This window comes from Macaca mulatta, chromosome 12, assembly GCF_049350105.2.
Source record: "Macaca mulatta isolate MMU2019108-1 chromosome 12, T2T-MMU8v2.0, whole genome shotgun sequence".
Lineage (NCBI taxonomy): Eukaryota > Metazoa > Chordata > Mammalia > Primates > Cercopithecidae > Macaca > Macaca mulatta.
The window spans coordinates 9,977,362-9,989,728 of record NC_133417.1 but is presented as its reverse complement, the minus strand read 5'-3'; the positions used below and the strand labels follow the sequence as shown (position 1 = coordinate 9,989,728).

At 34.8% G+C, this 12,367-nt stretch overlaps 1 protein-coding gene across 1 annotated transcript in view; it reads right to left on the bottom strand.

The window, feature by feature from the left end:
* Positions 1-42: 42 nt before the first annotated feature.
* MAP3K2 (mitogen-activated protein kinase kinase kinase 2) overlaps positions 43-12,367 on the bottom strand; it is an 89,180-nt gene continuing 76,855 nt past the window's right edge. Inside the window, exons 16-17 of the mRNA XM_015109853.3 lie at positions 9,913-10,090; positions 43-9,131 (exon numbers count right to left, since the gene is read on the bottom strand). Of these exons, the coding sequence (XP_014965339.1) occupies positions 8,906-9,131; positions 9,913-10,090 (404 nt within the window). The 3' untranslated portion in view covers positions 43-8,905. The remainder of the gene's footprint in view (positions 9,132-9,912; positions 10,091-12,367) is intronic.

Genomic DNA, 12,367 nt, shown 5'->3' with positions numbered 1-12,367 from the left:
CTGTAAATAAAATGTGTCCAAGAATAGATCTGGAAAAACCAATCACAGTGGAAATAAATATTAGCTTTATTAACACTCAAAGTGCCATTCATTTATATTCATTCCGTAAGTCCAGAAGGTTACTTAGAGTAAGCCTTTGCACCACAATCTTTCAAAAAAATGAACATGTAAGAAAAAGCAATTTTCATTGTGCTAATTATTGCAGGCCTTCATGCATGTAAACCTAAACAAAATGTGTGCCAACGATATACAAATTTCCATATAAACAAAGTCATTGATCACTAACAAAATATAAACATGGTTTCTTTTATATTAGATTTTTTAAAAAAGCTATTTACCAGCAAGAAAAAACAAGTACCTAGAAATTATAAAACTCAGAAATAGTATACATTTTTACAAGCACAATTTTGAATGACAACACAAAATCAAAATGTGCATGAAATGTGGCACGTACCACACTATATCTGGCTTCTGCTAGGTTTTCCTAATCACACCGGTTCCTTTTAACATCATAAACTTAGTGACATTCGACTTCAACAGTGGACTTTATTCCTAACATGAGTAATTTTACATGGTACCGCATATTTAAAACAAAGTTTTCTTTAATACAACATTGTCTGATTGGAAATTTCATTTCCAATTCTTTTTCTGCCGGTTACTTAAAACACACAGTACAATATAAAGACACAACGAATGTTTGGACATTTCAAAACCAATTTATAGTCAATTACAAAGAATCACAATATGCCAATATACTGTTTTATAAACCCAGTCTGACCTTGCCCAGTGATAGAAAAACTAAAAGTTGAAATATTTTGGGGTAGAATACAGGAAATATTCAAAGACAACAGTAGGACAGGCCAACAGCAACTGGAGATAGAAAAATCTTGACATCTCGAGACAATTTAGTTTCTCACATTTTTCCATAGCTCTGAGAATTCAAAGGCCATTTTTAGCGGTGTGTTTTTGCTACTGCTTAAAACCTATTTTTCCCTTAATTTGCATTTCACAGAATTCTCTTAAAGAGAATTTAATGCTTTTTCTTGCAAGAGTATTTTAATTGGGCTCTAAGTATGATTTGCATTCAATTCTGAAAATACAAATACATTTTGAATGGTTAAAAACAAAATTTTAAAAATACTTTTGATCAGCCAGCTGAAAATATATTCATATAGTAAATAATCTCTCAGAAAGCTTTTATATATATTTAATTATCACAACTAAATAGTACCCTTATAAAACAAGTTCATAAAAATGTAGAAATGAAATGAAAGTAAGAACTTACTGGGATATATACATGTGCCTACAGACAGAAAAAAAATCTCCACACAAACATACATCCCCTGCTACACAGAGCATACTTTCAACTTAGTAATGGATTATAATACATTATAAAATTTTCTAATTTCTATTAATGTTGAACTCCTGAGTTCTTCAACAAAGAACCATAGATAAGTATAGTCTGTAAAAGCAAAAAGGTCCATTTAAGTCAGTAATAGCAGTGCAGTAACTGATGGCTACATCTTGAAAGAAGTTAAAACATAAAGACACAGACAGTAGTTCAATGCACGCATTCATGATGCTCATACACTCATCAACAATTATTGGTCAGAGTAGTAAATCAGTGTATAAATTAAACATTTCCAAAAATGTGCAAAAATGTCAATCTTAATAGGAAAAAAACCCTTTGTACATAATTATAAACTGCCCAGCATTCAACTGAGATTAGAAACATTTACAGAGAGAAACCAATAGGTTAAATATAGAGATTTTAATGGCTACATTTAAAAATGTACATTATTATGTCAAAGGGTAAATTTACAAATTGATAATCATAGTTTGCAACAACTCAAAGTTTATTCTCAAATTTATCCAAGTTTACTTTTATTTACAATGAATAAAAAGAACCATGTGAAATGTAAGAGATGTCAGACATTAAAAGTATTTTTGGTATTAACTCTTATAATATTTCAGAATTCAGGGTAGCAAAATTTTAAAACCAATAACAATAGAAAAAATGTAAACCATTTACTAATTAAGATTGCATTAAAACAACTGTTGGTTTTTAAAGAAGTATTTTTATCCTTAGACACTGTACTTTCAATTGAATAGCGTGTATTGCAAGAGTTTGGCACACTTCCTTTTGCCCATAAGCCTCTCCAGCTCAGATGTTTCAACCAATCCTCTCTTCTTATTCCAGATGGAAAAAATTCTTTGGAAAAGTAAGAATACATCAAATCCATTTTGTATCTATCTAATAGAGTTTCAGATGTAATTTTGTTACTTCTCTCCTCCAAGTAAAGCTAATGCTAAAATCATCACTAGTTACATATGCTTTCAAAAAATAAATTCTAAAAGAATATTTAAAAATAAGTGAACTTAAAAGTGCTTTTTGGTATGGTCATGAATTTTACTGTTCTCAACTGCATTAAGGGATTCAGAAATTATTTGGGGACAAGTCCTGCACATATAGTAGAAGCAGACACTTCCTTCTGTTCCAAAATGTCTATGGCACAAAGCAGACATCAGTCCGGAACTTACTTTTCCTCACAGCTTTGCTGAAATGCCCCTCAAGTCAAACGCAAGTTCATAAATGTCAAGACTCTAGGAAGAAAGTACGCCACCAACCTGAGGCATCAGACGTTAATGTCTGTCTATGTGCATTGGTGGTCAAGTGACATTAACAAGACTGGCACATGTACAAGCTTAAATTCATGTCTACATAGTTCCTCAAAAGTGGAAGTAACTTCTGCATGTCTAAATGCAAACACTGATCACCTGTCCTTTTCCTTGAAGGATATACCAGAATACAAACTCCACTAGTATCTGCTTTATAATTTTTACACTATTAGCTTACAAGTGGACAGAAGTAACAGTGCTAATTATTTTGGCTATGTGTACAGGGAATATAAAAGCTTTGGTTTAAAGTGATTCTGATAATACAGATTGTGTTACAAACAAGAAGTCATCAGGCAGAAGGAACAATGGTACCGATTTAATGCCTTTGCTGTTATTAACAAAAATACCATATGACTGTCAATTAAAATGCACAATTATAAAAAATATGAAGAATTCTATGAGACTGTATACAGGCAACAGATAAAATGTGTTCTTTTCTTTACTGTAGCTATGACTCCTCCCTCATCTTTCTGAAGCTCAACCTTGAATGCTTACATGACCATTGAAAAAAGAATCTCTAGGCTCCCCCAAGAGCTCATGTCCATCAACAGCTCTGGAAGGTGAGTATGGGGAGATGGGAGGCCAGTACTTCCCACACCTACCATGGGATCCCGTCCAAACCATGGCAGAAGTCAAAGCCAAGCCAAAGACAACTATGAAGCAGGAACAACTGCTTCATAGCATGCTTCCCCTAGCCAACCAAAAAGAGGTATAAGAGAATTTCCTTGTGAATACTTGGTAAGCTAAGGAAGCTTATTTTGATAATATTTGGCAGAATTTCAGCTCCAAAAAGTTCAGGAAGAACTATGTAAAATCAATTACTTTCTATTTAAGAATTATATATAAGATTATTATACATATACACAAATTGAGTTTTAATCTACTTTTAGCAACCAAGAGTATGGCAATTTATAATCAATATCATTATTATACAATCATTTATACTAGCTACTTGTGGAAAATGTACTGGTGTTCCTACCCAAGGATGACTACACTCACTGTATGTCATCAGTAGGTCATACATTTGAGTTGTTCTTCCAAAACCAGAAACTGAGCTAAATCAAACACTCATACCTTTCCCCTTCTTCCTTCCTACCCCTGCCTCCAACTCACCACCATACACACACACACACACACACACACACACACACACACACAGGCGCACATGCACACACTTCACAGAAAAGTAACTTAGACTATTAGCGAAAATGTTAGCTGAGCATTAAGGACTAGAATCTGCTATCCCTGGGTTTCCTACTCACTGTCCTGTCTCATTGCCTTAACATTTGTAAACCATGTGAATGACTTCCTTAGGGCAAAAACAAGTACTGTAACTCTACCATGAAAATCATAACTGAACAATAATAATACACCAAGAACTTGGACAGTGCCAATGTGACTGAAAATCAAGTATTCAACCCAGAAAACATTTACATGTCTCTTTAGAACGAGAATACCTCTTTCTACGCTTATTGGGAATTCATGTCTAGTGGAAGCTGCACCGTGTCTATCACAGACAAATCCTAATGTTTCTCTCCTAACATTTATTATTTATTTAAAAAAAAGGAGGTAGAAAAGGGTAGGAGGAGGCAGGCATTAAGAAACATTTAAGGACCAATACACAGTCTAAGGCCAAATGAACTTGTGAAGCCTACTGATTTTGGAAAAAATCTTCATTTTGGTGGGTAACTTGAATTATTAATATAAAATAAAATTAAGGCATACAGAGAAAAGGCACTACTAAAAATTAACAATTGGATTGCTTTTCATTAACATTTAACCAATCTTAAAATTCAAATAAATATGAACATTACATTTGTAAAACAAAGGCCAAACTTAGTAATAAAACAATATGATCTCAAGAAACTGTCCTGATCTTAGTATAAATAACACTGTTGACAGAGTTCGATTTCTATCAAATGTTTTGGGTATTTTCACAATTTAGACCAAAATAAAGTATGTTTTCTTTAAAAGAGACACTGGGAGAAAAAAACGAACAAAAAAACACTATTATGGAATAAATGCTCCCCATCACCGGAACTGTTGAGTAGAGGCTGGGTTTTGCAGTAAGAGGGGGTCCTGAGAGAGATGCTATGTGACCTGGTTGGGGAGGTGATCCCTCCAGTTTGGGGACACTTTTACTCTAATCCCTGTTGTCAATGACATTTCAGTTTATAACAGCCAATGATTACCTAAAATTGCTTTTCCCTTACTTAATAAAAAATAACATTTTAAAACATCACTGCTGAACTTTCAGAGTTAGCGTATGCCATAAAGTAAGTAACTGCTTGCCCATGTTCCTCCTAGACTGTGACCTCCTTAATAAGGATGTTAATTTAGTACCTGACATAGTAAGTTACAATTATTGAATAAACAAATGAAGAAGATTCGTTCTATTAAAAAAGACAGATTTGTATATTTAATTGACACCAGGTGATTTTATATCAAGCTATCAGTTCCCAGACTCCAAATAAAATCACTGGCACAGAACCTTGCCATAGACCAAGGAGTCTACATCTAGCTTGGTCATCCTGCTAAACTATTCACATCTGATTTTATTTTCTAAGTGATTTCACATATCTTGTAACAGCTCCATCAGAAATATTACAGAGCAGATCTGACATATATAAGAACTGGAGTAGCAGAAACTTAATGGAAAGAAATAGTTTCATCTTTTTAATGCAGTTTCTATTGGGAATAAGGTAAAGACTCTCAAGTGAAAGCCAATTCAATTTACTCTGAAATTAAGGTTTAAAATTTTCTTTTATAGTTCAGCAAATGCATTAATATTTTAATTCCTTATATATATTATGTAAGGGTAACTGTGCCTTTTAAAACTTTCTAAGGCAATAGTAATTTTTTTAAGTTAGAAAGATGTTTTGTAAACAAGGAAAAGTGCTGAAAATTTTCAAGATATTCATACTGAAATTTTCAGTCTGTATAATTTTAAATACATTTTAAATAATTACCAACCCATCAAAATTTCCTAGTCATTATAATAGTTTTTAACCCTTTTATTCAATACAACACTTTGCAATGTAAAAGATCTTATATTTGGTCCAAGCCTAAGTTATGCCACTTTGAATCTCTCAAGGCCTTAAGTAGAAAGATATTTCCTGAAAAGCACATATAAGACTGCTAGTGAATCTTCTCCAGCACCAAAAAGTCTGCCACTGTCAAAGCAGAATGCATTTTAAAGGCACAAAGTCAGCAGTCTGACCATTTTCCAGCGTCAGCAAAGAAGCATTACAGTATAGAAGAATCAATTGTGCATTTAAGAAACAAAACACATGTAGAGTTATCTTAAAAAGTTCAAATTGCATTTGTTGATCCATACCATTATTAGAAAGAAGGAAAAAAAAAAAACGGAGTGTTATATTTAACTTCCCCAATGAAGCTGTTTCCTTTCAAAACTTTCTTTCTTAAATTTACTTTTGGTCTTCCATACCCTCCGCCCCCACACCTTCAAGCTTTTTTGTTCTAGTAGTTTTTATATATATTAACTTTTATTGTGGTTTTTGGTACCTTCACAACTTGTCTGAAATAAATTCACATCATATTTTATATAATAACTCTGTAAACTACTTGTCTATTTTTAAGTCTTTACATAAAGAACATTACTTTCCCATAGCTAATAATATTTGTTTTATACAGCAAAGGCCTTCCGCAGCAGTGTTAAAGTAGTAGTTTCTTTTCAGGTGCCTTTATTTTCTATAGCATTTAGAAAAGAAAACAGAGACTGAGAAAAAACAGTTTTGCTCTGGGTTCTATAGTCTCACCGGATTTCTCGCTAAAGAGCATGTCTTATATTCTGCACTGCTGGTTACCCTGACAGACCAAAAATGAGCCAAAGGAAAAGCACAACTACACAAGACAGATATGAAGGAAAAGCCCACTGGTCCAGAGACCATGATCTTGCTCAAGTAGAAAAGATGCCCTCATTCATAAAAGATAAAGAAATTATAATAGATCCACACACTTGGGGATTGTTTCTAGAACAAGATTTGGCAGTTGCTTTACCAAGGCAGGGGCACCTCATTCTTGTTCTTCCCTGCAAACTGCTTCAATTTTAAGAGTATGAGAGAAGCATTGACAACTAATTTTGTGCTTTGACTTCTTAGACTAGCTAGTGGAATTTCAAATATTCCTACAGGGAATGCTAGGTAGGACCTTGGCACAGTAAACCAAGACCTACCCTAACTTCAGAAACAAAGTATCTTAAAAGAGTCCCTAAATAAGCACACCTTTTGGCAGAAAATAAGAATACCTGAGTCCCTTATGAATCCCATGAAAGGGATTTTGGGGCCTCCAGGAAGACTATTGTTTTCTAGACCTTTAAAAATAAAGTACTTAGCACTTGCTTTAACATGCTGAAAAAAACTGCAAGTGGCCAAATTACTGATATCTTCATGTTTTATAGTAGCACAATTCTATTAAGAGATAGTGGGGCCTTTCCCAGCTGTCTTGTTCCATTTAATAATGTCCTTGCTCTTAGTACATACATTGTACCAGAAATACCTGGCAGCTTTTTAACCTTCCCATTAGTAGTTAAAACTTTGTTTTGATAAGTTGTTTTTTTTTTTGCCCAAAATTATGAATTTTAAGGAAAGTATATATAGAGATGGCTAAGTTCAAAAGGCTCGGTGTTCCAATTCAGTTTGTTCCTAAAAGGAAGAGTTACCTAGGTGGGTGCAATATGCAGCTGGTAAAGTGATTGCTATTTGCTGCTTGTTGAGATCATTCGCCCTTGACTTAAGCAGCAGTAGCTGATCTTGTAAAATCCTCAATTTGCATTACATCACTTTCTCTTTGAAATTTCCTTTCCTTTCTTGCATTTACTGCTTTGTAAATAGCTGTTTTCAGTTTGCAACTGGGACTGATCTTTACATCAGGGTTTCTCAACCTCAGCACTTCTGACATTTTGGGCAGGGTAATTCTTTGAGGGGTGAGGTTGCTTTCCTTGTGTATTACAGTCTATTTAGCAGCATCCCTGGCCTCTCCCAATTCATGCCACTAGTATCCTTCCAGTTGTGACAACCAAAAATGTCTCTAAGAATTGCCAAATGCCTAGTGAAATTATCCTCGCTCCACTTTTGGCAACCACTGTTTCACATGATACCTGTTTTTTTGGAGGTGCTTTAGTATTCTGTGATCCTAAGAACAAAGGTTTCATCTCCCGACATAACACATAAATATTACTAATTGAACTCTTCGTTCCTAAGGAATGTTATCTATGGGGAATCAGGAGCTAGAAACAGAAGATGGTATACATGATTTTGATTATTTCTCCATTCCTTTAATTTTGGGACGTCCCCCTCAAGTAAAACAAGTTTAAAATACACTAAACACCAAATTTTTTTCATTATTTCTACTGACTGGCAAATGTGGTCTCTTCTACTGCTCACACATTTGATAAGAGCGATCTCCTTTTGTCTTTTATTTCGATTTGCTCACGACTTGACTTTAAAATAAAAGGTTTTCCGTGTGTGTGTGTGTGTGTGTGTGTGTGTGTGTGTGTGTGTCTGTGTGTTTAAGCAGAAAGCTATCCCTCAAGTTTACAGATTCCAGTAACATGGATCTATTATAGTGTATTTGCTTATTATACTGGTTAGGATTAACAAATAAACATACCTCTCAGAGATGCGTATCTTCTATCAAGACTCCTACTGAGCAAAAAGGTTGGTAGACAGAGGTTAGGATCTAAAGAATACAGATATAAGAAGAAACCTATATTCTTTAAGTTGAGTACCTACCCTAAAGTTTAGGGCTCAACCCCACAAATGAGGATATATTTTAAATACTATCACTAAAAACTACAAATTATACATTATTTTCTTCTCCTTGTTTTCCATGTCTTCCCATCGCCACTGATATGTCAGTGATAGAGGGAATGACTCTACAATCTTTAGGTATTCCAAATGATTTGTTTGTACTAAAAAGAGTGACTATGTACTAAAGTGCTTTATCTCTCTGAACCACATCAGTACATTATAAAAATTAAAAAAAAAAGTTTCAAGTTCTTGTAAGGGAAAAAAAGATTAAATATAAAAAATTTAGGTTATTATTATTATTAAACAAATTTAACCAAGAATCAAGAGAAATACTTTCCCTCTTGTCTTTTTTTCTCCCCCATCTCTCTTTTTTTATAAAAAAGAAAAGTGCAGTCAGAGAGAAGGTGAATGAATAGATGGGAGCTAGGTAGAGGCACAGGAGAGGTTACTGGCTGCTAGTGATAATGCACAAACATGTGCCTTAAGAGTTCATCAGCTGAAGGTCTCAGTTTGGCCTCTACAAAAATCCGTTTGAGGAAATCTCGAGTATAGTCTGAGACATGAGGTGGCAGCTTTGGGTTTGTTGGCTGAGTGGCAATTTTAAAGATGGCAGCCATTGCTTCAAATTCAGCCCAAGGCGGCTTTTCAGTTAGCATTTCTACCACAGTACATGCAACGCTCCTGAAAAGAAACAAAAAGAAATACATTACACAAACAATAACATGAAAGAAAGCCAGTTAGCTAGAAAATGAGAAACAGGCATTAAGTCCATGTATATTTAAATATGACTTAACTTCAAATTCAAAGCTTCATTAAAAAGTTCTAATTTTGTAAAACTGTAATTTAAACATAAAAATCAATTTAAAACAACAATTTAATGACTATCACTTAATTCAAATGGTTGGGCAAAGAACATTATTCATCTTATTTTTGTTTTACATAATTTCTAACCTGACATTAAAAATAATTTTTGTCTTTATCTTACAAAGAATATAAGCATTGGAAATCAATGGCCTTCCGGTGCCTAAAATGAACGTCTGTTAAAGTCTTTTCTGGGTGGGAAGCAGAAAATGGTCATTTCATGGTCTGACTTAAAATTATAAAAGAATTAAAGATTAAATGAATTATAAGACACTGACAACAAAGATGAAGTACTTTTAAAGGTCTTTAGACAAACAAAAACTATTTATTTACTTCTGTAATAGCAAAAAGCTTTTTAATGCTGAGGTTTGCTCACGACAAAATCCTTCCTAAAGAATGGAGGACAGGTTCAAGGATTCTAAATATTTAATCAATTATAAGCCTCAATAAGGCATAATTAATACAGTGTTAATCTTTGCAATTCTTAAATCCTATTTTGGAAGTACAAAAGATCATTTACATCTGCCTCAGTAATTCAATCCCAGGTGGAAATACATAAGGCGGCGGATGGTTTTCAAGCAAACTTCATATCAAAACCTACCAGATGTCCGCTTTTCTTCCATAGCCTTCTCCACTGATGACTTCAGGGCTCATCCAGTATGGTGTGCCCGTGACAGACTTCATTCCTGTCCCTGAGAGACAGATGGTCTGAAGCCGTTTGCTGGCCCCAAAATCTCCTAGTTTGACATTGCCTGTTGAATCTCTCAGGATATTTGCCCCTAAAAACAAGAAATTGCCTCATTTCATTAATTTATTGGCCATCTGGAATACAGTATAAAAGAACAATGGCACAGAATTACTTCATAGACTCTTCTATTTGTCTCCAAAGTTAGGCTGCTTTTCATCTTCTGGCAGTAGCTGGCATAATGCTAGTCACATAGGTGGTGCTCATTAAGGATTTGCTGCAAGAACACTACATTTTTAGGTCAGCTGTGTGTTTAGGACCTAGGACATTTCTACTGAAAAGGACTGGTGCAGGTTGGAGGTGAGGGTGATGAGGAGGAGAAAGGCGAAAAGGGCTAAGAATGAAGCTCAGTGAAGGACCAAGAACGCCCCCAGTTTCTCTGTCATAAAGCAGGAAGCCCATGGCTGAAACTTATTTCCCTGAGAAGCCAGCCTTTTCTCAGAAACTTCCTTAGGGTGCTTCATAATCAAAAGCATTTTCCCCCTCTATTACTTAAATTTAGTTACCTTGTATTTTAGAGTTTTCTTAATATTGAATCTTGCTTTATATTAATTTTACATCTCAATTTTTAATATTTTAAATGTCTGATAGGCAAGCTTTGAGCTTTTCATTTAAAATTTCATTAGCTTTTATAATAAACTTTTTAGATAGCTTCAGATTTACAGAATTATTACAAAGATAGTATAGAGAGTTCCCATATAACCCCACACCCAGTTTCTCTATTACTAATAGTATGGTACATTTGCCACAATTAATAAACCAATACTGAAATATTATTAACCAAGTTCATACTTTGCTTAGATTTCCTCAGTTTTTCCCTAATACCCTTTTTCTGGATCCAGGATCCTAACCAGGATCCCACGCCATACTTAGTCATCATGTCCCCTCAGGCTCCTCTTAGGGGGGATACTTTCTCAAATTTTCCTTGTTTTTGATGACACGTGTTTTTCTGAGGTGTACTGGGGTCAGGTTTTCCCTAATTGAGGGACCAGTAGAATGTCCCTCAATTAGGATTTGTCCCATGTTCTCATAATGGGGGCTGTAAGTTTTTTGGGGGAAGACCACAGGTAAACTGCCATTCTCATCATACGATATTAAAGGCACATACTGTCAACACCATTGTTGATGCTGACCTTGATCACCTGGCTTGAGATAGTGTTTGTCAGGTTCTCCACTGTGAAGTCATTGTCCCCCACCCTTTCCATACTTTGGAAGAAATTTGCCACACACAGCCCACAGTTAAGGAGTAAAGAGTTATGCTCCAGGCTGAGTAGCTACATAAATTTGGAGTTATGCTGCAGAAGAGATTTGTCTCCCCTCTCCCACATATTTATTAAATCATTCATTTACATCACTATGAACATGGATATTTGTTTTATACACTGGGTTATAATCCAGTAATGCTTTATTCTCCTGCTATTTATCAGTTTCAGCCACTGGAGCTTCTTTCCACTGGCTCTGTGTCCCTTTGCCATACCCCCATCATTGTATTCTTGCTTTTGTTTTTGAGCACTTTCTTGCTTTCTGGCACTGGAAGATGCTCCAGGCTCATCTTGTATATTTCCTGCACCAGTCCTAAAATCAGCCATTTCTCAAGGAGGCCTAGTTCCTTTCAGTGGAGAATAGTATTAAAAAACAAGATCATCGGCCAGGTGCAGTGGCACACACATGTAATCCTAGCACTTTGGGAGGCAAAGGCGGGTGGATCGCATGAGCTCAGGAATTCGAGGTCAGCCTAAGCAACGTGGTGAAACCCCATCTCTACAAAAAATACAAAAAAATCAGCTGGGCATGGTAGTGTGAGCCTGTAGTCCCAGCTACTTGGGGGCTGAGGCTGAAGGATCACTTGAGCCCAGAGAGCTGAGGCTGCAGTGAACTGAGTTCATGCCACTGCACTCCCGCCTGGGTGATAAAGTGAGACTCTGTCTCAAAAAAAACAAAAACAAAAAACCAGAACAAAACAAAACAAAAAACCAAGCTATGGGCACTAGGCTAATTTGTTTTTTATTCTCTATTTTCACTCTTACCATTTTAAAAACTCTATTTTTTCTGGGATTATAAATCTAGTTTCTGTCTTTTATAAATCATTTCGCTTCTCATTTTTCTCCACATAACCTTCATTACTTTGGACCTTCTCATTTTTAACTTTTTCTTTACCTATTCTTAAATAAGCCATTTATTTTATTATCTAATTTTAATTATTTTAATTTTAAAATTTTACTTCATTTCTTATTTTTAAGTCTTCCATAACCTTAATCATATTTTATATTACAAAGATATTCATTTTCTTGGTTCTCTTACCCTTTTCTGA